Source organism: Oncorhynchus clarkii, chromosome 15 (genome assembly GCF_045791955.1).
Source record: "Oncorhynchus clarkii lewisi isolate Uvic-CL-2024 chromosome 15, UVic_Ocla_1.0, whole genome shotgun sequence".
In the NCBI taxonomy this organism is placed as follows: domain Eukaryota; kingdom Metazoa; phylum Chordata; class Actinopteri; order Salmoniformes; family Salmonidae; genus Oncorhynchus; species Oncorhynchus clarkii.
This window is the reverse complement of record NC_092161.1, coordinates 39,180,095-39,206,807: the sequence shown is the minus strand read 5'-3', so window position 1 is coordinate 39,206,807 and position 26,713 is coordinate 39,180,095. Positions and strand designations below refer to the sequence as shown.

At 41.4% G+C, this 26,713-nt stretch overlaps 2 protein-coding genes across 5 annotated transcripts in view; both read right to left on the bottom strand.

The window, feature by feature from the left end:
• The window catches only part of LOC139367245 (integrin beta-1-like), a 42,556-nt gene extending 37,594 nt beyond the window's left edge, over window positions 1–4,962 (bottom strand). Inside the window, exon 1 of one of the 2 annotated variants that reach the window (XM_071105489.1) lies at window positions 4,577–4,962. The gene's annotated coding sequence lies outside the window, so the exon portion shown is untranslated. The remainder of the gene's footprint in view (window positions 1–4,576) is intronic. The other variant, XM_071105490.1, reaches the window with a different exon arrangement.
• An 18,045-nt stretch (window positions 4,963–23,007) lies between these two features.
• LOC139367244 (neuropilin-1a-like) overlaps window positions 23,008–26,713 on the bottom strand; it is a 111,719-nt gene continuing 108,013 nt past the window's right edge. For all 3 annotated transcript variants that reach the window (XM_071105488.1, XM_071105486.1, XM_071105487.1), the window contains 6 exons: window positions 26,596–26,643; window positions 24,997–25,140; window positions 24,559–24,836; window positions 24,217–24,313; window positions 23,850–23,903; window positions 23,008–23,546 (listed from right to left, as the gene is read on the bottom strand). In XM_071105488.1, the coding sequence (XP_070961589.1) occupies window positions 23,245–23,546; window positions 23,850–23,903; window positions 24,217–24,313; window positions 24,559–24,836; window positions 24,997–25,140; window positions 26,596–26,643 (923 nt within the window). In that variant the 3' untranslated portion in view covers window positions 23,008–23,244. The remainder of the gene's footprint in view (window positions 23,547–23,849; window positions 23,904–24,216; window positions 24,314–24,558; window positions 24,837–24,996; window positions 25,141–26,595; window positions 26,644–26,713) is intronic.

Below are 26,713 nucleotides of genomic sequence, written 5' to 3'. Positions count from 1 at the left end.
CACAAATCATGTGTTGGAGTAGCAGCAGATGTAGTGCACATTCATCACTTCCATCTCAGAGGAACAGGAGGTCTATGTCTCACACACACAAAACATTACATGACTCCCAAAACGGCAGGGCGGGGTCTTCTGTCAGTGAATCTGTAAATCAGATGAAAAGCCAGCCCTCCAGCAGCTGTTATCTGGGGTTGGAGGTCACATCCATTCAGCTGGTAGATCCCCAGCCTAGCATCTCCTACAGTACCTACTGTTTCCACCCTCCATCTCTCCTAACACACACACCACGCACACACAATGTCCCACGTGTAAACACACACACCCATTCTCTCTTCTTCTCCCTCAATTAGCCCTAACTCCTTCTCCTCCTCCCTTCCTCCCTCCCTCATTCCACCACTCCATTCCCTTAATTAAACTCTAGCCACACTGAGAAGTCAGCTCGCCTCGGCCAGCTGTATTTACAAGGTTAAAGAAAACCACACAAACACAACAGACATCATACCGGAGATTAAATGGGGGCCTTTTTCTGCTTGATCCAATTAATGTGACAGCCTGCACAGTGCACAACATCTCACTCCTCCTTCCCCCAAAAAATAAAAAATTGCATACACATATTTAGCAATGTTATTAGGGGTGTAGCAAAATGCTTGTGTTCCTAGCTCCAACAGCAGAGTAGTATCTAACAATTCACAACAGTACACACAAATCTAAATGTAAAAAATGGAATTACGAAATATATAAATATTAGGACGAGCAATGTCGGAGTGGCATTGACTAAAATACAGTAGAATAAATAATATACATATGAAATGAGTAAAACAGTATGTAAACATTATTAAATTGACCAGTGTTCCATTATTAAAGTGTCCAGTGATTCCATGTCTATGTACATAGGGCAGCAGCCTCTAAGGTGCAGGGTTGAGTAACCGTGTGGGAGCTGGCTAGTGACCGTGACTAAGTTCAGGGCAGGATACTGGGTGGAGGCCTGCTAGTGATGGCTATTTAACAGTCCGATGGCCTTGAGATAGAAGCTGTTCTTCAGTCTCTCTGTCCCAGCTTTGATCCACCTGTACTGACCTCGCCTTCTGGATGATAGTGGGGTGAACAGGCTGTGGCTCGGGTGGTTGATGTCCTTGATTATCTTTTTGGCCTTTCTGTGACTTCTGGTGCTGTAGGTATCCTGGAGGGCAGGCAGTTTGCCCCCGGTGATGCATTGGGCAGACCGCACCACCCTCTGGAGAGCCCTGCGTTTGCGGGAGGTCCAGTTGCCATACTAGGCGGTGATACAGTCCGACAGGATGCATCTGTAAAAGTTTGTGAGAGTCTTAGGGGCCAAGACAAATTTCTTCAGACTCCTGAGGTTGAAGAGGCGCTGTTGCACCTTCTTCATTACACTATCTGTGTTGGTGGACTATTTCACCTTGTCCACTGCGGTCCTGCCGATGTGGATGGGGGCGAGCTCCCTCTGCTGTCTCCTGAAGTCCACAATCAACTCCTTCCTTTTGTTGACGTTGAGTTATTTTCCTGGAACCCCTCTGCCAGGGCCCTCACCTCCTCCCTGTAGGATGTCTCATCATTGTTGGTACTCACGCCTACTACTGTTGTGTCATCTGCATACTTGATGATTGAGTTGGAGGCGTGCGTGGCCACGCAGTCATGGGTGAACAGGGAGCACAGGAGGGGGCTGAGCATGCACCCTTGTGGGGCCCCTATGTTAAGGATCAGTGTAGTGGAGTTTTTTTCCCTAACTTCACCACCTGGGGGTGGCCTGTCAGGAAGTCCAGGACCCAGTTGCACAGGGCTGGGTTTAAACCCAGGGCCCTAAGCTTAATGATGAGCTTGGAGGGTACTATGGTGTCAAAGGCTGAGCTGTAGTTAATAAACAGCATTCTTACATAGGTATTCCTCTTGTCCAGATGGGCTAGGGCAGTGTGTTGGCAATCCCAATAGATCTGTGTATCTATTCGGGCAGTATGCAAATTGAAGTGGGTGTAGGGTAACAACCTCACACTCAACGTCAACAAAACTAAGGAGATGATTGTGGACTTCAGGAAACAGCAGAGGGAACACCCCCCTATCCACATCGATGGAACAGTAGTGGAGAGGGTAGCAAGTTTTAAGTTCCTCGGCATACACATCACAGACAAACTGAATTGGTCCACTCACACAGACAGCATCGTGAAGAAGGCGCAGCAGCGCCTCTTCAACCTCAGGAGGCTGAAGAAATTCGGCTTGTCACCAAAAGCACTCACAAACTTCTACAGATGCACAATCGAGAGCATCCTGGCGGGCTGTATCACCGCCTGGTATGGCAACTGCACCGCCCTCAACCGTAAGGCTCTCCAGAGGGTAGTGAGGTCTGCACAACGCATCACCGGGGGCAAACTACCTGCCCTCCAGGACACCTACACCACCCGATGTCACAGGAAGGCCATAAAGATCATCAAGGACATCAACCACCCAAGCCACTGCCTGTTCACCCCGCTATCATCCAGAAGGCGAGGTCAGTACAGGTGCATCAAAGCTGGGACCGAGAGACTGAAAAACAGCTTCTATCTCAAGGCCATCAGACTGTTAAACAGCCACCACTAACACTGAGTGGCTGCTGCCAACACACTGACACTGACTCAACTCCAGCCACTTTAATAATGGGAATTGATGGGAAATGATGTAAATATATCACTAGCCACTTTAAACAATGCTACCTTATATAAATGTTACTTACCCTACATTATTCATCTCATACGCATACGTATATACTGTACTCTATATCATCGACGGTATCCTTATGTAATACATGTATCACTAGCCACTTTATACTATACTATGCCACTTTGTTTACATACTCATCTCATTTGTACATACTGTACCCGATACCATCTACTGTATCTTGCCTATGCTGCTCTGTACCATCACTCATTCATATATCCTTATGTACATATTCTTTATCCCCTTACACTGTGTACAAGACAGTAGTTTTGGAATTGTTAGTTAGATTACTTGTTATTACTGCATTGTCGGAACTAGAAGCACAAGCATTTCGCTACACTCGCATTAACATCTGCTAACCATGTGTATGTGACAAATAAAATTTGATTTGATTTGATTTGATTTGATTTGATTTGATTTGATCCTTACTTACCATCTTACATTATAAAGGGCAACTGAATGTCTGAAGCTGTTGATTTTGTAAGCTGATTGGTGGTGGATCAAAGAAAATGACATTGACTGTATCAGGAGAGAGAGATGTCGCTCTATAAGACTAAAAGGAGGCTGAGTGTGTAGACTTGTTTGTTTTGAAGTCATAACCACTGGCTGTGTTCTTCTTTGGGACACACCTAGCCCTGATGTTATCTACGTGTCATGACCCGAACACACATCTCAACACACACACACACACACACGCAGTGGCCTTCTCAGCATACACAAACCGATCTCTCAAGCATCAACACCACATTTAATGTGATGATGACCATCAACAGAAGCAGCTTTGTGGCCAGATCTACTTGTATGAGACACGGATCATACTTGTATGAGACACGGATCATATGTGATCACAAGGAACTAACTTCTTCACCCCTTAACTGTGACACATTTTTGTGTATAATTAAACACTATTGGCCATTATAAACTGGGTGGGTCGAGCCCTGAATGTTGATTGGCTGACAGCCATGGTAGATCAAGGGTATGACAAAACATGTCTTTTTACTGCTCTAATTATTTTGGCAACCAGTTTATAATAGCAATGAGGCACCTAGGGGGTTTGTGATATATGGCCAATATACCACGGCTAAGGGCTGTGTCCAGGCACTCTGCATTGCATCGTTCTTAAGAACAGCCCTTAGCCGTGGTATATTGGCCATATACCACACCTTCTCCGGCCTTATTGCTTAAATATACCACGCCTAAGGGCTGTTCTTAGACACAATGCAGAGATCCTCGAAGCAGCCCTTTGCAGTGGCATATTAGTCATATACTACAAACCTCAGAGGTTCCTTATTGCTATTATAAACCGCTTACCAACATAAATATAACAGTACAAATATACCACAGATTTCAGCCAATCAGCATCCAAGAGCCAAACAACCCGGTTTATTATCTATTATAGACCTGTGGCCCCCAATGTAGGACAGGCATCAAGCACAATAGCCTATCCAACTCGCCTACAAACAAGGCAAGATTATCATGAGGATGACATTCGTTGATGAATGAAAAAAAACATGGAAGGCAAAACTGTCAGATGAAATGTTGTTCGAAACACTACTTAAAAACAATATACTGTCCAAAATATATTTCTCTGTACCAGATCATGTGAAGATTCAACCTCAACTACAAAAAAAATACAGATTGAGATCCATCTGGAACAAATATTCTCTCTCCACCCAAAATATTTATTCTGGTCCAAATTGGAAGACTGCCAAGATCCTACTGTCTGCCTGTAAAAAAAACTTGAATTCTAGATAGGATATCCATCATCCAAGTCCTTCATCCATGTGGAAAAATAATATACTTTGGTTGGAGAGTAATCAACGAACGGATAAAAACAGGGTTCATACAATTATCAAATTATAACATTTACCTTCTCCTCGTGATTTATTGCCGAGGCAACATACGTAAATGTATCTATCCTTTTTAAAATATCCGTAGTGATCCGCTACCCAGCGTAGACACAGCAACAATTGCCTTGTTGGCAAAGGGAGCTACTTTCTCCTCCTGCAAAAAGTCACGGTCGATTTACTCCCCCACGGGTCATTCCTTAAACAGTTACTCCATTGCGAAAGGGAAAAATATTATCTACTATTCGGTTGTATAAAAGTGTACTTATTAGATATATTTAGTATTTTCCAGTAGCCGCGAACCTCTTTTTCTTCGCAAAATTAGATGAAGAGACAAGTCCGCAGTGCCCTCCTCTGAACGAAGCCCCAATTTCACAGGAAAAACCGGGTGACGTCATGAATTTAAGACACGCCCATATTCTATTACATTCTATTATCCGTTATTATGGACATGACTACTGGTGACATGTATGAGCATAATGAAAGTTCTCCCAAAACTAACCCTGGTATAGCCAGCCCCCTCTTGTCAAAACAATTTCCTGAATGTTGTGTATGGATGGGTTTTTGTTATGTAGCCTATTACGTAGCCTGTTCAGTCTCTCTCCTTTATAAGGTACCTCATTTTTAATGGATATTGTATGTTTAAAAAAAAAATATATATATATATATATATATATATATATATATACACACTTTGCAACAGGTTCTTGGGGGAATTGTTGACATCTACGACTACTATAACACCCATTACTGAGTAGACTGACTGAGGGTGTGACAACAGTTTTCTTGTGTCTGTTAGGGACTGGTCTGGTAAGGGTGTACACATACAGGCTCCCTTGAAGCTGTGCCTGTCTGAATGGGACACAACGACACTGTTTGGGCTTTACAGAAAACTCCATTCAGTAAAGAATCAAAGGGGCATTCATTCTTTCTCATATTTGGACTTCTCACTCCCACTCAACAACTTAATAAACTACCTGTTATTTTATTATTTTATTGTGTGCTTTAGCGACCTCCTGTGTTGGACTAGACCTAGAGTATGACACAAATCTGGCAAATCCTATGACAGGCCAGGGCATTTATCACTGCAGGATGTGATTACAGTTTGTCCTGTATTATGTAAAACGAAACTGCTTTTGTTTGTGAACGATATCTTACAGTTTGATTGGTACTACAAATATAATCACATTAAATGGATATTCCACTTTCCGACAAATATTTGTCTATATTCTAATAAATGGACAGTAGCCTACGTCAATCTTCAACCAGATGACAAGTACTGTTTCAAATAATTTTCTTCATTTCTTTTCATGATTGTCGATATTATCCCATGATTGTTTATTGTTTACCTGAAAAACAGTAGCTATGAATATTTATACTGTGTAATTTAATATGTGTGCATTTTGTTTTGCACTCTGGTTTGTTGTTTTGTAAGCCATTTGTTTTCTCTCTCTCTCACTCACTGCCCCACCATACTCACACACCTTTCACAAATTCTGCAGGGGCTGCAGACCCCAATCCAGAACGGTGTTTGTGTGTAGGTGTTTTTATCTTCAGTAGGTTGCCACCTTGCCGTGCTGGAGGAGTCCCAAAGATCCCAAGAGCTATGCCGTCTGATGGATATGTTGAGCGAGAGGTTTCAGACTAAGAGGGATAATCTCACAGATTCATACCTGAACAGCACCTTTATTTTCCAAGGTACAATGTGGGGATCTCATGCATGGTAATAACTACATGTATATACGACTTTCATCCTTGGCACAAAGTGATAATAAAGTCTTCTCAATCCATAGACTTCATTAATGTCATTCAGACTGTTTTGAAGTTGATACAACTGGCTATGATAGCTGAGGTTAATGGCTAGGTTCTGAACTAATATGTTTACCAAACGTTTTAGGGTCCAAATGTAACAGTATAGCTTCCGTCCCTCTCCTCGCCCCGAACCACGGACCCTCTGCATACATCAACCACAGTCACTCACATAGCATCGTTACCCTTCGCGCCACAAAAGCCGCGGCCCTTGCAGAGCAAGGGGAACAACTACATCTAGGACTCAGAGTGAGTGAAGTCATCGACTGAAACACTATTAGTGTGCACCACCGCTAACTAGCTAGCCATTTCACATCGGCCACACAAACACAAATAGAGCTACAACTTTCCGAGCTGAAGATCACTGATGTCACGATTTGACCTTGTTTTTTTCAGAGTTCCCAGTTGTCTTAAAAGCACATTGAATAGACCCCATTGTCTATTAGGATTAGAACATTAGTTGAAAGGCAGTGTCAGGCCTGGAGCAAATTATACCCTAAACTACAAACCCACTGCATAAGGACCAACCATCCAGACAACTGGCAGAGTAAGTTAAAAGTTCAGACTAAGTTCAAAGTGCCTTTACCTTTTGGATGAGTTATATTCATAGCAAGTTTGTATTGCTTAATCTTGAATGTTTGATTTGAGCACATTTATGATCGTTTGCCTAATTGATTGTTGCCATCTGCTCTTTTATCTAAGAAAGTATTTAAGAAAGTATGTGCAGTATGTTGTATATATTAATTCCTTTACATGCTGTTTCACACACTCCCTTACTGTATGTATTTGGACAGTGATGCTACATTTTTTTATTTGGCTCTAAACGCCAGCATTTTGGATTTCAGATCAAATGTGTCATATGAGACAGTGACAGTACATACTGTAAGGTTAACCTTTTATTTGAGGGTATTTTCATACACATCTGATTTACCATTTAGAAATGAAAGTGCTTTTATTTATCCAGGCCCCTCATTTTAAGATGTCATAAGTATTTGGATTTGGTCAAATTTTAGTATTTGTTCCCATATTCCTTAAATAAAAAACATAGTAAAAAATGTTGGTCCAATAAGAAGTGAATGGTGAACCATGTACTGTTTCATTTTGTAGTCACTTTTATTGTAAGTAAGAATATAAGATGTTTGTGAACACTTCTACATGATTGTGGCTGCTACCATGATTATGAATAATCATGAATAAATCGTGAATGACGATGATTGAGAAAGTTACAGAGGGACAAAAAGCTAATCTCCCCCTTAGTAATGGTGAGAAATTAACATGCTTTGTTGTAGCCTCTGTAACTTCCTCATTCATTAAAATTCATGATTAATTCATGATTATTCTTAATCATGGCATTATCAGGATTAACTTGTTGAGAAATATATTATCTACTGACTTAGAAAGAAAATTACTCCTGTCATCAATCACCATTCAGTTCCTATTGGGCAAACCACAACCAGAACAAATGGCAAATGCCTCCAACGACTTTGTAGAGTCACAAGCTTGATGTAGTCATTGCGTGCTAGGAATATGGGACCAAATACTAGAGTTTTGACTACTTTGGTACACTATAAGTGAAATTTGTCCAATTACTCAACCTGGACTCAGGGATATACGTAACATAGTAAATGTAAATCGGTAAACCCTCCATTTAGATATGTTATGTTACGATTTCGTGATATGTGTCACGTTCTGACCTTAGTTCCTTTGTTATGTCTTTGTTTTAGTTTGGTCAGTGCGTGAGTTGGGGTGGGTAGTCTATGTTCTTTTTTCTATGTTATGGTTTTGTGTTTGGCCTGGTATGGTATGGTTCTCAATCAGAGGCAGGTGTCGTTCGTTGTCTCTGATTGAGAATCATACTTTGGCAGCCTTTTCCCACCTGTGTTTTGTGGGTGATTATTTCCTGTTTAGTGTTTTTTTCCATTCACCTTACGGGACTGTTCGTTTGTCGTTTATTGTTTTGTTCAGTGTTCAGTTATTTTATAAAAAATATGAACACTTACCATGCTGCGCTTTGGTCCTCACCTTCTTCCACCACAGACGATCGTTACAATATGATGATATGTTATGGTATGTATGAACATTTACGGATGCATCATCCATTTCGTATGATGTGTTACGAATTGCAATTTGTATTATGTTATGAATTTACAATACGCATGAATTCCACCTTGTTGTGGCTAACATTACCTAGTTGGCTAGGTGTTAGGGTTAAGGGTTAAGGTTAGGGTATGGGGAAGGTTTTAGCTAACATGCTAAGTAGTTGCAAAGTAGCTTAAAAGTAGTAAGTAGCTGCATTGTTGCAAAAAAAAATGCTAAAATGCCATAGTTGTTCATTGATATGATTCAAAAACACAACATTTTGATTGTTAGACATTCAAGTTATACGCCCACCCACCCATCCTGCCCGACCAACCTGCCTCTTTTTGTTTTTTTGGCTTAGGTAACCTTCTATCTTATGTAACCATACCAATCGTAACATATCATACTAATTTGAGTGTCACATTTTTACATTTACTATGCACTAGTGTTTGAGGCCAGGCTGAAATACTTATGATCAAATGATCAAATGTAGATCTATAAATCAGATACAGTGCCTTCAGAAAGTATTCATACCCCTTAACTTATTCCACCTTTTGTTGTGTTACAGCCAATGTTCCCCCACATTTTTTTCAGCATTGAGCAAATGTAAAGTCTACTGAGTGCAAACTTGAACATTGTGAAAATTCTGTGCAACTTCCAGCGCGTTTACTGTAAACACAGGCTGTACCCGCTTTAAGTTACAGTTTTAACAGTGGTTTAAGTAGGCTACTGTGGCTATTTGATCATAATGTGGGACTACGAGAGTGGTCTACCATCAAAAACAATGGTGATGTATCCCATAACATTTTAACATAAAAATAGCTATCTTTCAGCCTACAGTAGCAGCCAATGTGTGGTGTTTAACGTAGGCCTACATTCCATGAGGGCTTGACATGAACTTGTGTTACATTTTATAATTTTTTACTTGAGTTTATTTGGTAAATATTTTCTTAACTCTTTCTTGAACTGCATTGTTGGTTAATTAAGGGCTTGTAAGTAAGCATTTCACGGTAAGGTCTACACCTGTTGTATTCGGCGCAAAAAAAGTTTGATTTGATTTATTCACTTGTCCTTCAGACATGGAGGTGACTGAAAATGTTGTTGTGTTGTTTGATGCAAGAAACCACTTTACAAAATAAAAAAATATTATTAGTTCCATACCATTATTACAGAGAATCAGACAAATGAGGCTACCCTCTGACTATTGGCTACTTAGTTTATTCAAGCCTGTCTCAAAATACAATACTCCCCTTTACCTGACTTGCTTTTCAAAGATGTCTAGAAATGTACATCGTTTTGTAATCTTGAAAGGAGCAATCCCTTCCCTATTGCTGACTCCAAATGAACTATAATTGGGCTAATAATAACTAACTAGCTAAGGATATAAACAAACGGTGCACATGTGGTTACATGAAGCTCTAGTCAAAACAAGCACATCTTCTCACTACCACTCATGCTCTTAACACAGTCCAGTTCAAAGTAAATGGCACAGAACCATATGACAATATTCTATTTGCATATGAGCTTACTGCAGCTTTTATTTGTTATGCCGCACTAGTCTTTGTAGAGTACGGGCTGTCATTCATGTCAATGCAATGGAATCCTACTCCTATGCGTTCTGCCTACAAAATCTCTTGCATCGTTTTTTTTGTTTCGGTATGATGCATTGAAAGTGGTTAATATTGCGTCGATTCAATCGCAATTGCCACAGTAAAAGGAAACGTTGATAGTGTTATTAATTAACAGGGAAAACTCTAGAGCAGTGGCCACCAACCTTTGAGTCAAAATGACTTTCTGAGTCAAAACGCAACCCGAGATCTACCACTTAAAAAACGTAAGCCTATGCAACATTGACCAGTACTGTAGCATTAAACAGTACTGTAGCAATGAGGTTTGTGCAGTAAGCTATAGGACCAGTACATTATTGGCTTTGCTTGAATTGCCCTGCCAGTTTTTGTAATTATATTTTGAACTTTGAGGTGGACTATAAAGTCTCACCGGTAATAGAGCCCTTGTTGTATTACTTGTGAGGCACAGCTGAGTGAGATTTACATTTACATTTACATTTAAATTATACACTTTTTTATTTTACTGGGCTTATGATTCCTGCATCTAATGGTCATTTACAGTGGGAGAGAGCAGCAGATTGAGGGTTCGCCACTCAACATCCCTCTGCTCTCCCTTTCTTCCAGTGACCAAAAAGGGACACCGTCTTTCAGCTGATTGTGAAACTAGAGTCGCACAGCATTATTTCTTCCTCGTGCACAAATAAATGTTGTTACTCCAGAGAAAGTGAAATATTCCTCTATATAAAAAAAAATACTCAAGCCGCTAATAATAACAACAACGCAAGCCTATACACTTTCCTACTTATTCATAACTGCTGCAGTGCTTGATTTAGGCAGCGCTGAGTGGAAATGGGAATAACACGCCTTTTATTCCTTATAAAAAAGTGTTGAATACAAAGAGTTGACAGTGCTGAGTAAGAACTTAAACATGAACTCACTCATAAAAACAGGAGCTCTTTGTTGTATTCGTCTATATCTAGTCATGGTTTCAAACGTTTTGAAATCTCAGTCAATTTGGCTGTATCTTACTTATATAACTGCAAAATTACTGCAGCCACAGTAATCTGAGCCATCCGACACATTAAATGGTTCAAAATGGCAACAGTTTGCAGTTCATTTTTTGGGTAGACCTGAGATCAAACGCGGCTTCCCTGCACACCAGGTAGGCCTGGGTAGGTTTGATCTCAGGCCTACCCAAAAAATGTCCCAGAAGTTATTCAATATAAATTGTGTATTATTGTCACGCCCTGACCTTAGAGCCTTTTTATTTCTCTATTTGGTTAGTTCAGGGCGTGATTTGGGTGGGCATTCTATGTTTTCTGTTTCTTTGTTTTGGTGGAACATTTAATAAAGAACATGTACGCTTACCACGCTGCACCTTGGTCCTGTCATTCTATCACTAACGACGGATGTAACAATTATTTGATTACATTTTTAAAAGAAACGCATGTGAGATTTATTTTCTATGGGTCATTTTATTATAATGTAACAAAGAAATAGTCCGCAACCATGAAATTGACTTCCGACTATTGATTACATTTTTAAAAAAATGTCTGGAGGAAAAGGAGTGTGTGCCAGAATTATTTGGATCAATCTACCGATAGCTTCCAGAATGAGACATTAACAGGTGGCGCCAGGATAAAAACAACCGCAATCGCCATCACAACCGCCAACTCCGTTGAGCCAGGCATGGTTGCCTACCCCACCGTTTCCTCTCGTTCTTGATGCTACGGTCGGGGGTGAACGTGCAATAGGTCCACCGACAGATTTGTCTGCCGTTGATGAACCAGCCTGTCAACCAAAGCAAGCACAGATCCCTTCAAGTATGATAAATGGCAAATCATGCTGCTTCCCTTCAAGGTGGTATGACCAGTTCGTGTGGATTGAGTATAGTAAAGCAAAAAGTATAGTAAAGTAAAATATGCAATTTATTGTAAGATTTATACGAGATGGATTAAAAAAATTGGAGACTCACAAGAAATGCTTGCTGCAAACATGAGAATAGCTAATTACATGCTAGTGCCCTTGCAAAATGTTAATCCTACAAGGCGACCGACTGGGTTGAACCAAATGCATGGTGATGCAAACATGGATTTTATAGAAAGAAATCGTGCACATGTTAAAGTGGTCATAGATATTGTTCTCATGTATGCAAAGCAGGATATTCTACTCAGAGGGCATAGAGAAACCGAAGAGGCAATCAACAAAGGTAACTTTTCAGAAATCTTAAAATTTCATGTCAAAGTATGACTCAGAAACACAAAACAGGCTTAAAACCTCTTTGGGCTAGGGGGCAGTATTATGACGTCTGAATGAAAAGCGCGCCCAAAGTAAACTACCTGATACTCAGGCCCAGAAGCTAGGATATGCATATAATTGGTAGATTTGGATAGAAAACACTCTAACGTTTCTAAAAATGTTAAAAGTATGTATAACAGAACTGATATGACAGGCGAAACCCAGAGGACAAACCATCCCAAAAAAAACAATGTTTCCAATGGCTCTCGTTTATTATGGGGCGAAGTCCTCCCAGATTGCAGTTCCTAGGGCTTCCACTAGATGTCAACAGTCTTTAGAAAGAGATTCAGGCTTGTTTTTTGGAAAAATTAGCTAGAATTTGTTGTTTTTCTAGGTGGCTCCCATTTTGGCTGTAGTGTTTTCATGTGCGTGGATGAGAGCTCGTTCTTTGTTTTATATCTCCGGTAAAGACAATAATGATTCTCCGTCTTAAATGTTATCGTTTATTTACGTATTAGGGTAGCTGAGGTCGGATTATAAATGTTGTTTGACTTGTTTGGAAAAGTTTATTGGTAACGTTTGGGATTCATTTTGTATGCATTTTGATGGAGAGAAACCGGTGGATTATTGACTGAAGCGCGCCAGCTAAACTGAGTTTTTATGGATATAAAGAAGGACTTTATCGAACAAAAGGACCATTTGTGATGTTCCTGGGACCTTTTGTAGTGCCAACAGAAGAAGATCTACAAAGGTAAGGCATTTATTATATCGCTATTTCTGACTTTCGTGGCACACCTGCCTGGTTGAAATCTGTTTTTAATGCTTTCGTAAGCAGGGCGCTGTCCCCAGATAATCGCATGGTGTGCTTTCGCTGTAAAGCCTTTTTGAAATCTGACACAGCGGCTGGATTAACAAGTTAAGCTTTATTTTGATGTATAACACTTGTATTTTCATGAATGTTAAATATTTATATTTCTGTAATTTGAATTTCGAGCTCTGCAATTTCACCCGATGTGGTGGGGGTGTGTCGCTAGTGGAACGCCTGCGCTAGAAAGGTTAATGAGCTACCATGCAATCCCACGCTTATGAGCCCTGAAATTCTGCTTTCACCGTAAAGCCTTTTTGAAATCTGACACAGCGGCTAGATTAACAAGAAGTTAAGCTTTATTTTGATGTATTACACTTGTGATTTTATGAAAGTGAAAGTTTATGAAAGTTATACATTTATATTGACCAGCACAAAAACATCCTGTGGCGTACTGCATTAGCATTGAATAGCCCCTGTAATATGCAACTTTTCAGGGAAGTACCTTCTCCACTATTCAATCTGGTTTCAAAGCTGGACATGGGTGCACCTCAGCCACGCTCAAGGTCCTAAACGATATCATAACCGCCATTGATAAGAGACATTACTCTGCAGCCGTATTCATCGACCTTGCCAAGGCTTTCGACTCTTATCAGCAGACTAAACAGCCTTGCTTTCTCAAATGACTGCCTCGCCTGGTTCACCAACTACTTCTCTGATAGAGTTCAGTGTGTCAAACTGGAGGGCCTGTTGTCCGGACATCTGGCTGTCTCTATGGGGGGGGGGCGACTCTCTTCTCTGTATACATCAATGATGTCGCTCTTGCTGCTGGTGATTCTCTGATCCACCTCGCAGACGACACCATTCTGTATACTTCTGTCCCATCTTTGGACAGTGTTAACTAACCTCCAGACGAGCTTCAATGCCATTTAACTCTCCTTCCGTGGCCTTCAACTTCTCTTAAATGCAAGTAAAACTAAATGCATGTTCTTCAACCGATCACTGCCCACACCTGCCCGCCCGTCCAGCATCACTACTCACTACTCTCTACTCTGACTTAGAATATGTGGACAACTACAAATACCTAGGTGTCTGGTTAGACTGTAAACTCTCCTTCCAAACTCACATTAAGCATCTCCAATCCTAAATTAAATCTAGAATCGGCTTCCTATTTTGCAACAAAGCATCCTTCACTCATGCTGACAAACATACCCTCGTAAAACTGACCATCCTCGCCATCTGCGCATTGATGTAGGTCACGCCGTATGACACGCCTACTAAAGGTAATGTACCTTTTTATAGGGGTGGCAGGGTAGCCAAGTGGTTAGAGTGTTGGACTAGTAACCGGAAGGTTGCAAGTTCAAACTCCTGAGCTGACAAGGTACAAATCTGTCATTCTGCCCCTGAACAGGCAGTTAATCCACTGTTCCTAGGCCGCTATTGAAAATAAGAATTTGTTCTTAACTGACTTGCCTAGTTAAATAAAGGTACACAAAATAGTACTACTGCCCGCCGTGGTATAAATTGTAACATCAAATATAGGCTTGTTTGCCCATTGAGATTAAAGTGTGTCTGAAGATGAGTTTTATGTTGTTGGCAACTGGTCTAACGTTACTGTCTTATTTTAATATGCTGGGATAGGTAATGATTTGTATATGTAACGAGGTCCCTCCAAGTACAATGCACTGGTATAAAATTATTGTAATACCAAATAATATATGGTGCACGTTTCAAAATAAATGAAATAATTAGAAAAAAGCCTACCCAAATTTTTCTATGCCTATCCACCCAAACAATTCTGTCTACGCCCCTGGTGCAGGGAAGATGAATCGGGTGCACCTACCGGCAACAGCCCGAGGAAAAAAATTCAAATATGAGCACAAGGCTTTATCGATGGGTTTTGTACAGAAATGCTTGACGATCGACTAGGAAGGCCTTGGCAATCGACAGGTTGGTGACCACCGCTCTGTTGAGTTGAGTGAAATTACATCTTGTGCTTCTCTCTATGGGCTGATATTTCTTTCTTGTCCCGGGGGAGTTGTGTGCCCGTGCACACACGTAGTTTAGCGGTATTGGTTACGGCCTGAATTCAAAATGAATTTAATAGATTTTGTTTTTCTCACCCATCTACACACAATACCCCATAATGACAAAGAGAGAACTTGTTTTTAGAAATCTTTCCAAATGTATTAAAAACGAAATACAGAAATATCTCATTTACATACAGTACCAGTCAAAAGTTTGGACATACCTACTCATTCCAGGGTTTTTCTTTATTTTTTAAAATGTTCTATATTGTAGAATAATAGTGAAGACATCAAAACTATGAAGTAACACATATGGAATCATGTATTAACCAAAAAAGTGTTAAACAAATCAAAATATATTTCATATTTTAGATTCTTCAAAGTATCCATCCTTTGTTGTTTACAACATGATTCCATATGTGTTAATTCATAGTTCTGATGTCTATTATTCTACAATGTAGAAAATAAAGAAAACCCTTGAATGAGTAGGTGTGTTCAAACTTTTGACTGGTACTTTAAGTACTCACACCCCTGAATCAATACTTTGTACAGGCACCTTTGGCAGCAATTACAGTCTTTCTGGGTCCCTAAGAGCTTTCCACACCTGGGTTGTGCAACAATTTCCCATTATTATTTTCTAAATTCTTAAAGCGTTGTTAAATTGGTTGTTGATCATTGCTAGGCAACCATTTTCATGTCTTGCCATAGATTTTCAAATAGATTTATGTCAAAACTGTAAATTGTCCACTCAGGAACATACACTGTGTTCTTGTTAAGCAACACCAAGGTAGATTTGGCCTTGTGTTTTAGGTTATTGTCCTGCTGAAAGGTGAATTAATTTCCCACTGTCTGGTGGAAAGTAGACTGAACAAGATTTTCCTACAGGAGTTTGCCTGTGCTTACCTCCATTCTGTTATTTTTTTTTATAGTGAAAAACTCCCCAGCCCTTAACAATTACAAGCATACCCATAACATGATGCCGCCACCATTATACTTGAGAATATTTACAGTAGTACTCAGTAATGTGTTGTATCGGATTTGCCCCAAACATAACACTTTTTATTCAGGGCAAAAAGTGAATTGCTTTGCCACATTGTTTGCATTATTACTTTAGTGACTTGTTGCAAATAGGATGTTTTGGAATATTTTTTATTCTGTACGGGCTTCCTAACTACAATGTTGTTGATACATCCTCAGTTTTCTCCTTTCACAGAGATTAATCTCTAACTGTTTTAAAATCACTATTGGCCTAATGGTGAAATCCCTAAGCAGTGTCCTTCCTCTACGGCAACTAAATTAGGAAGGACGCCTGTATCTTTGTAGTGACTGAGTATATTGATACACCATCCAAAGTGTAATGAATAACTTCACCATGTTCAATGGGATATTCAATGTCTGTTTTAGTTTTTCTCGACAGCAACTAAATTAGGAAGGACGCCTGTATCTTTGTAGTGACTGGGTGTATTGATACACCATCCAAAGTGTAATTAATAACTTCACCATGCTCAATGGGATATTCAATGTCAGTTTTTTTTTTTTCTACTCACCTACTGTAATGCGAATACCGGGAGTCGGGAAGTAAGTGCAGATGGTGAGTTTAATAATAAACGGAACAATACAAGATACACGAGTGGCCTACAGATATGAAACACATAGTCAATACTGCCTGGGGAATGGAACTAAGAGAGTGACAGATATGCGGGAGGTAAGAAGTGAAGTGATGGAGTCCAGGTGTGCCTATTGATGAAGCGCAGGTGCGCGTAATGATGAAAGCCAGGACCGGTGGTTAGTAAACTGGTGATGTCGAACCCCCGGAAGGGAGGAGTGGGAATAGACGTGACAGTACCCGACCTCCGACGCGCGGCTCCTGCCGCAGGAAGACGCCGGCCAAAGGGACGGCCCCGAGGATGAGGATCGTGCTGGTCCAAGCTGCGAAGATGGAAATCATGGGTGATGTTGGGGTCCAGAATGTCCTCCACCGGAACCCAACACCACTCCTTTGGGCTGTACACCTCCCAGTCCACCAGGTACTGGAGCCGACACCCACGATGTCTGGAGTCCAGGAGGGATCTGACGGCATAAGCAGGACCTCCCTTCATGTCCACGGACGCCTCACTGCGGTGTTGATCCACCTGCTCCTTCTGACAGACGGCACACTGGAGCCTCACATAAGCATCACTCCAAACCTCCTCTGCGAGGAGTCCACCGAGCCAGGGCCGGCCGATAACCCAGGACAACAAACTGGAAGGGAGTAAATCCACCGAGCCAGGGCCGGCCGATAACCCAGGACAACACACTGGAAGGGAGTAAGTCCACCGAGCCAGGGCCGGCCGATAACCCAGGACAACACACTGGAAGGGAGTAAGTCCACCGAGCCAGGGCCGGCTGATAACCCAGGACAACACACTGGAAGGGAGTAAGTCCACCGAGCCAGGGCCGGCCGATAACCCAGGACAACACACTGGAAGGGAGTAAGTCCACCGAGCCAGGGCCGGCTGATAACCCAGGACAACACACTGGAAGGGAGTAAGTCCACCGAGCCAGGGCCGGCTGATAACCAAGGACAACACACTGGAAGGGAGTAAGTCCACCGAGCCAGGGCCGGCTGATAACCCAGGACAACACACTGTAAGGGAGTAAGTCCACCGAGCCAGGGCCGGCTGATAACCCAGGACAACACACTGGAAGGGAGTAAGTCCACCGAGCCAGGGCCGGCTGATAACCCAGGACAACACACTGGAAGGGAGTAAGTCCACCGAGCCGGGGCCGGCTGATAACCAAGGACAACACACTGGAAGGGAGTAAGTCCGGTGGAGGAGTGACGTAATGAATTCTGGGCGTATTCAGCCCAGGGAAGGAATCGGGCCCACTCCCCCTTCCGGTCCTGGCAGTGACTCCTCATGAACCTCCCCAGCTCCTGGTTCATCCTCTCCACCTGTCCGTTGGACTGAGGCCAGTACCCAGAAGTGAGGTTGACCATGAACCCCAGTTTCTCCATGAAAGCCATACATGCCCGCAACGTGAATTGCGGGTACAATAGAGGCAGGATACTTGTTCACATGATTAAGCATGTATTTATTGTTGCAAAAATTACATTAACTCATTTTAAAATTACATTAACTCATTTTCGACCAAATGATCAGTTATTGCCTTTTTGCTTGGTAGGGCAGAGTAGACGTGACACCTACCAATAGGTGCCCTTCTTTGCGAGGCATTGGAGATTCTCCCTAGCCTTTGTGGTTGAATCTGTGTTTGAAATTTGCTGCTCGACTAAGGGACATTACTGATAATTGTATTTGTGGGGTACAAAGATGAGGTAGTCATTCAAAATCATGTTAAACACCCTATTATTGCACACAGAGTGAGTCAATGCAACTTATGCAAATTGTTAAGCAGCATTTATTTTACTCCTGTATTTATTTAGGCTTGCCATAACAAAGGGATTGAATACTTATTGACCCACAACATTTCAGCTTTTCATTTTTTAATTCATTTGTAAACATTTTGAAAAACTTAATTCCACTTTGACATTATGGGTACTGTGTGTAGGCCAGTGACAAAACAAATCTAAATGTAATACATTTTAAATTCAGGCTGTAACAGAGCAAAATGTGGAAAAAGTCAAGGGGTATTAATACATTCCGAATGCATTGTATGCATGAGAAAACACTCAAATAAAAGGGGACGTTATGTACTGTCATATGAAACATTTTGATCTCAAATCCAAAATGCTGGAGTATAAAGACACATTTTATTTTGGAATCACTATCCAAATGCATACGTAGGGGACTCTACAGTGGCTTGTGAAAGTATTCACCCCCTTGGCATTTTTCCTATTTTGTTGCCTTTACAACCTGGAATTCAAATTGATTTTTTGGGGGGGGGTTTGTATCATTTGATTTACACAATCACTTTGAAGATGCAAAATATTTTTTATTGTGAAACAAACAAGAAATAAGACAAAAAAACGGAACACTTGAGCATTCATAACTATTCACCCACCCAAAGTCAATACTTTTGTAGAGCCACCTTTTGCAGCATGTACAGTTGCAAGTCTCTTGGGATACGTCTCTATAAGCTTGGCACATCTAGCCACTGGGATTTTTGCCCATTCTTCAAAGCAAAACTGCTCCAGCTCCTTCAGGTTGGATGGGTTCCGCTGGTTAAGTCATACCACAGATTCTCATTTGGATTGAGGTCTGGGATTTGACAAGGCCATTACAAGAAATGTAAATGTTTCCCCTTAAACCACTCGAGTGCTGCTTTAGCACTATGCTTAGGGTCATTGTCCTCCTGGAAGGTGAACCTCCGTCCCAGTCTCAAATCTCTGGAAGACTGAAACAGGTTTCCCTCAAGAATTTCCCTGTATTTAGCGCCATCCATCAATCCATCCATTCTGACCAGTTTCCCAGTCCCTGCAGATGGAAAAACATCCCCACAGCATGATGCTGCCACCACTGGTGTTCTCGGGTTAATGAGAGGTGTTGGGTTTGCGCCAGAAATAGCGCTTTTCTTGATGGCCAAAAAAGCTACATTTTATTCTCATCTGACCAGAGTACCTTCTTCCATATGTTTGCTTATTTTTTTCTTTAAGCAATTGGCTTTTTTCTTGCCACTCTTCCGTAAAGCCCAGCTCTGTGGAGTATACAGCTTAAAGTGGTCCCATGGACAGATACTCCAATCTCTACTGTGGAGCTTTGCAGCTCCTTCAGGGTTATCTTTGGTCTCTTTGTTGCCTCTCTGATTAATGCCCTCCTTGCCTGGTCTGTGAGTATTGGTGTGCGGTCCTCTCTTGGCAGGTTTGTTGTGATGCCATATTCTTTCAATTTTTTAATAATGGATTTAATGGTGCTCCGTGGGATGTTCAAAGTTTCGGATATTATTTTATAACCCAACCCCAGGTGTGTATATACTGAGATCATGCGACAGATCATGCGACACTTAGAATGCACAAAGGTGGACTTTATTTATTTAACTTATTATGTGACTTCTGAAGGTAATTGGTTGCACCAGATATTATTTAGGGGGTGGATACATATGCACGCACCAATTTTCAGTTTTTTTTTTAAAATAATTTTTTGAAACAAGTTATTTTTTTAAAATTTCACTTCACCAATTTAAACTATTTTGTGTAATGTCCATTACATGATCTCCAAATAAAAATATATTTATTTACAGGTTGTAATTCGACAAAATAGGAAAAAGCCAAGGAGATGAATACTTTTGCAAGGCACTGTAAATAACGTAGTATACATTTATTTGTATTGTATTAGTTTATGACGACAGTATATGTTCTTTCCCTTGTTTGTAGAGCAACCATCCAGAACCTTGTTAAATAAATCACCCCTTCCATTCCTACCAAATAAACTGGGTGAAATCCCTTTGAAATGTACCTCCTCTTCCTGTGTTCTTATCGACACACCATCACAGTAGCCCACACCCAAACCACCAGCATGTTCAACTCCAATAACAGTAGTTTAAACCACAACCCTACAATACCAACACAAACGTTCTGTTCAGTTTTTTAAGGCCTTGCTGTTTATTCATCTTTTCCTACAACAGCAAATTACAGAATTAATTATATAGTAGAAGCAGTATTGAAAATACATGTTTTTTTGTAAAAAGAAGTTGCACAAAATGTTAATGACAGTACAAAACGAAGCAATAATAATTCAGGTAAATGGCTACATTACTAATAGGAAATTTGTGTACCTTTTTCAATAATGAAAACATCTCAATAATTTGTACATTTCAGAATCATATCACATAATCTGAAACTATAAAAATAAGAAAGAAAATGAACAGTTTTTTCTGTTTTTGTTTTTGTTTACAAATGACAACCTTATTGAATAGATTTATCAGTGCAACATTGTTTATTTTTAGTTTCCACGCTACAGTATCCATTTTCTCTAGTTACCAGACTGAGGCTACTGTCCTCGAAGCTGAATGCACAAAACAGTAAGCATTGCAAAGTAGGAAATCAAACCTGAAATGAACAAAACACAAGCTGAAAATGTGTTTACCACGGCACATGACATAGCACACAGATGTAGCAGATGTCCTCCTGTTCAACATCATTATGTCTCTCTGATGGTTGTGCTGTAGAAAATCCACTGGACATTTCCAATGGTCAAGTCCTCCTCAGACCTGATACTGTGAGCCTTACTACAGATCCCCTTACTTCTCCATCCCAAACACTCTAGGAGGATTGATAGCTAGATTGATTGGTAAAGTGAGTCTGAAATCCAAGACTCGAGATTTCAGAGTTCACATTGATGCAACTTCAGCTGAAAAAATACGAACCATCGAACAGTATCGTTTCTACAGTCAACCCACCTTCCCCTCTTGACTTTGCCAGTAGTCCAGTCCATTTACTGTGAACATTTGTTGAAAAGGGGTGGTTGAGGTTGAAATGCTGCAGTCTAGTAGCAGTAGTGTGTTGATAACAAACCCCTCCCCCAGTAGAAGAGGTATCCAATCATCCTTTGGTAAAGACAACAGGGCAAGTGGCCTGATTCGTCATGCTTGATGACATCACTCAACCCCTTAGCTCTGTACCAGCGTCCCTTCCTAATGAAATCAGCCCTGACATCACAGCGTATAGCTGTTACACATAAACCTTACGGGCACGACTATTTTGTAGTAGGGTACAGAATGTGACATACAATCCAAACTGTGTTATTGTTATGATTATGAGCATCTAGTCTGCAGTGTGAATGCGATAGCACCATTGATACACCCCAGTATATGTAATCCTCCACCCCTCAGTATATCTCACTAGTGAGGATTAAGATGTTGGATAACGAAGTGCATGGTCGTAAAAGTTAACACTTTTTTGTATGACAATCCACAGGTGTATGTAGCTGGAAATAACAAGCCACTGGTCAACCCCATGAAGCTAAAGCAATCGTTTTTTTGGTATGCTGGCAGACATTATACATATCTTCTTCCACTGCTGCAGTTGATATGAGAGATGATAGACCCTGTGACCACAGAAGGATATGGGGTGTGTGGCTGCCATATGTTAATTAGTGTATAGAAGTTAGTAACATGAATACAACTGTTTTTATTTTTTCCTTTTCTGTTTACAGTAACTTCTTCGTCCTCCCCATGGTGCCGTGAAGCGGATTGCATCTAGAAGATGTAGAACAAGAACATGTCTTCTTTGAATGTGCACTGGCCTATCTTTACACAGCACACAGAGCCTGCTCGAAATGAAACAATCCAACCAAAATACTTCACTCTTCACAACAACAGGCAGATGATTGTATTTACAACACATAACCCATTGGAAAAAGGGATACTGCAGCTTTTTTTCCATTTTTTTTTCTTTAAAATAATAAAAATATATTAAAACGTATATACAATTATATGTGGGTCTGGGACAGAGAGAGAAAAGTGCCATGGAGGGATTGGATCCTGTTTTGCAGACTTGATTATTAGCTAATTTAAAGCCCCTGCTTCAGATGTCACAACGTGGTCAGAACGTAAGAGATGTAAAAACTCCAAAATCAACAAGGAAGCCAACAAATATGTATTAAAGGCACTGTCAGAACCATCTACTGCCAAGGGGTGCAACCTTTACCTTTAACCTCTGACCCACACCTGTAGACAGGGGCAGAGGTCAGGGGGGCAGAGGGCACACCCTGCTGCTACTCCACCATGGTGCAGTATGACCAACAATATTGTCAGTTATGGTTAATTTTGGGTTTTGATACTTCTCCTTCAACACAAAAATTACTTTGATTTAAAATAATTATAATAACAAAAATGTTTCTTCCTCACAGAATATGATAAATACTTTAAACATTGTGATAATTAAATTGGTCTCAACACCAGCATCCGATTGTAAAAATGAATGAAAATCAAATAGAACAATTTAAATAATAATCTAATCATCTGTACATATTTTTTCCTCCTGTATTTAATTTTGTACACAGTGTCTCCTACTGGTAGGTTCCCATTACTGCAGCTCCTGAGAAAAGCAATGGCTCAATCACAACCTCCCATTGGTTCCTAAACCTGGGCCTCCTCCAATGAGAGGCCTCCAGCAGTTCCTTTAGCCCCAGCCACACATTGAGTCTTGGCTATGCCTACAGTCTTGTGCACACGCACAAAATGCTACACTCCCCACACACACACACATCTCACTTCCCCCTTCCCGCTCACGCCTCTGTGTATGAGTTCTGTGAGTTGAGTTTGTCTTTCTTTAGCTTGACTCCGTCCACCAGCTCAAAGTTATAGTTCTCCAGAGCGGATAAGTTCCTGTCTGACATGTGGCCATGTGAGCAGGCACAGTAGAGGACGACCCCACAGATGGCCCCCAGGAAGACCCCCAGGGCACTCATAGCGATGATGGTGATGAGGATGGGGTCCAGTGTCTGCAGCATGTTGCCTGCCCCGCCACTGACACCGTTGAGGATCTCATTGTTCTCCATCATGTCAGGGAAGTCTGTGATGTCCACAACTACAGGAGAGAAGAAGAAGAGGGTGAGTAGACCCTCATCTCATTTTCAACCATCCCAGTATTCATGGAAATCTACAGCTTTGTAGATAGCTGTTACATATGTTTGGACAATGATTGTTATTATTTTTCCAACACTGAATCCCTAAGCTTTGTGTTAGAGTAAAGAGAGAGAGATAGAGGGGGAGCAGACGTATTAGTGAAATCTACTGTATTGCTAACACATGTCATCATAAGTATGTTACTCTGTTTTACAACACTCAACCCCATAGACGTTGTGTATTAATATGTAATATGGTGACATACTCATTTCATTAAATCGGTCTTCAGGCAGCATGGGCTCTGTAGGAACATCAGGATCTGTTGAAAATGATAGGACGAGTCAGTTACAAAAGCACTTCCCTTCAGCACAATAGTAAAAAAATCACCATCACTCTTTACATTGAACATGACATAGAGGGACAGTTTCCCAGACACAGATTAAGCCTAGCCATGGACAAAAAAAGCATGTTCAATAGCGAATCTCCATTGAGTTACATTTTTCTTTGTCCAGAACGTCGCTTAATCTGTGTCTGGGAAACTGGCGCTAAAGGTCAGGCCTGTACACACTGGTGTCCTTAGGTCACTGGTTCAAATCCAGCTCAAAAGATCAATGCAGCGAAGTAACAGTCACCCTTGCAGTCAGCCATGTTCAGATTGTCCAGGATCTTGATATCATCCACAGCAATGTCACCCCAACTCTTCCTCTCCACAAACCCTTCAATCACCACCTGGGAGAGAGAGAGAACAAACCTGTATTTAACAACCCTTGAGCAACCTCTCAGCAACTAATTTCACAATTCTAACTTTATCACTACGCCAATCACCAAGTGGCACTAATTAAACAGACAAAACTGGCTCTGCAATTCAAACATTGTATTTATACACATCACACATAGTTTTAATGTATATGATGCTACATTGATCTGTCCAAGCTTATAGTTCAGTGTATGGACACTCTCTCTCCATACCATACCTGATAGGGTTTACTGGAGTGCGGTACCAGCACGCGTCCCTCTCTCCAGCGGTTGCCCTGGTGACCGCTGACGGTCCACAGTAGTATGTCAGCCATGCCATCGACCGTCTCCTTCCTCTGTTTGATGTGCAACGTGCCAATGTGCGAGCCGAACATGTGGTACCAGAACGACACGCACAGGTCAGACTGACCAACTGTCACCACCGGACTGACCAGCCTAGCAACCTCCGTTTCCTGGGAGCCCGTCGCTAGGGTGTAGATGAAGTTACCGGATCCGCCTGAAGAGGGAAATGATAAAGTTGGAAGAGCCCATGAGAAAAGGGGTGATGACATCTAAAGTAGTGGTGGGGAAACAGGAAACAAATCATCTAATGACAACTCTTGGCTTTGACTGTATACTGTTATCATTAGCTTCTGTTGTTGTTGTTGTGTCTGTACCTGTGTGGTCCATGTTGGGTCCGGTGTTGAGCGTGGGCGTGCCGCTGGACTGTATCTGCCATCTGAAGTCGCTGTCCTCTGAGGTCCAGCCGCAAAACGAGGGGTCGTTAGCCCAGCCAAAGTCACACGCAAACCACAGGAACGCTGCAGACAGGGGGACAGATCACAGGTCAGTTAGGTCTCATAGAGATGCATATAAATAGGGGCGGTTTCCTGGACACAGATAAAGCCTTGTCCTGGACAATAAAAAAATAAAAAAGTTATTCTGTGGTGTGACAGGGGTCAGGGTAAGAACACCGACTGGTTGAAATAGACCATTGTTTTAATATGGTACTGAGAGATATACTCCAAGAGTATTTGTGTTGACCTGAGGGTCCACTCGACGAGATACAGTGAGTCTTGTGGAGGTGGAATATTTAGGTAAACCACTAGAGGGCAGCAGAGAACTGTGAAACTCAAATTTCAGAGAAAAGGGTAGATACAAAAAACTATGAGAAAGGGAGAGAGAATTAGAGGATGGTACATTCTTGACAGAATAGGGTGGTGGTGGTAGGAGTGAAGAGACTCCATGCAGACTTTTCAAGGAGGGAGATTGAATAAATCCAGTTAATCATCTATTTTAATTAAAAGGCCTGTGAACGTGATATGGGTTCATAAAAGAAAGTGTACAATGACAGTAAAGGGATACATAGCAGGTGAGAGGGGAGAGACAGAGAGAGAGGTAGAGAGTTTGTGTGTGCGTTTTCCTTTACAACAGCCTGCTGAGAGAGTGCCCATTGGGCACAGACGTCAATTCAATATCTATTCTAGGTTGGTTCAACGTAATTCCATTGAAATGATGTGGAAACGACATTGACTCAACTAGTGTTAGCCCAGTGTGAGGTCTTTATAATGAGCAGAGCAGAGCCCCGTTGGACTCTAAAGGCAGATATGGCTAATAGAAAGGACTTGCATTCCTGACACACAATCCCTCTATGGACACACACACACACACACACACACACACACACACACACACACACACACATGTGTGAGAGCGGGTCGATGGGGAGCCTCGTTTTGTTATGAAATTGGATAAAGAAAGAGACTTCCAAAGAAGCAGCACAACAGAGATATATTTAGAATGTCAGCAATGCTTCAGAAGCCCTGTGTGTCTGTGTACGTTGGGCACTAAGGCCCCAGCTCACCAAAGAATAAAACATTTGAGCCAATATTCCCTTTAATAATCTCTGGGTTTTAACTAGTTTCTGCAGGCACCAGAATATATTTACCCATTAAACACAAAGCATGGAATTCTCATGTGGAACCACATTTCAGGCACAGAGACACATTTTTCCGCTCCCAATTAAGAGGGCTTTTTGTTTTTTTCCATTCTAGGGAGGACTGAAGCAGGGATTCTGAAAAGTTCCCCGTAAAATGTGCAGCCCAACAGTTCTGAGGAACACTAGAGAACACATTTGTCTTAAATAGTCTGCTGGAAAAAACTATCTACCCACACACGAATTGACCTCACATGCTCACACATGCATTCAAAGCCCCTCAAACACATAGTCACAAGAGTCTTGTATACAGTACATTGATAATACAATGGATCCTAACCTGTGATGGTGTCCACCTCTGTCTTGCCCTGTGGCGCTGTGGTCCCACCTGTCAGAACAACAACACAGTGGCAGGACAGTTAGTCTAGCCGTAACACATAACAATGATATATATATAA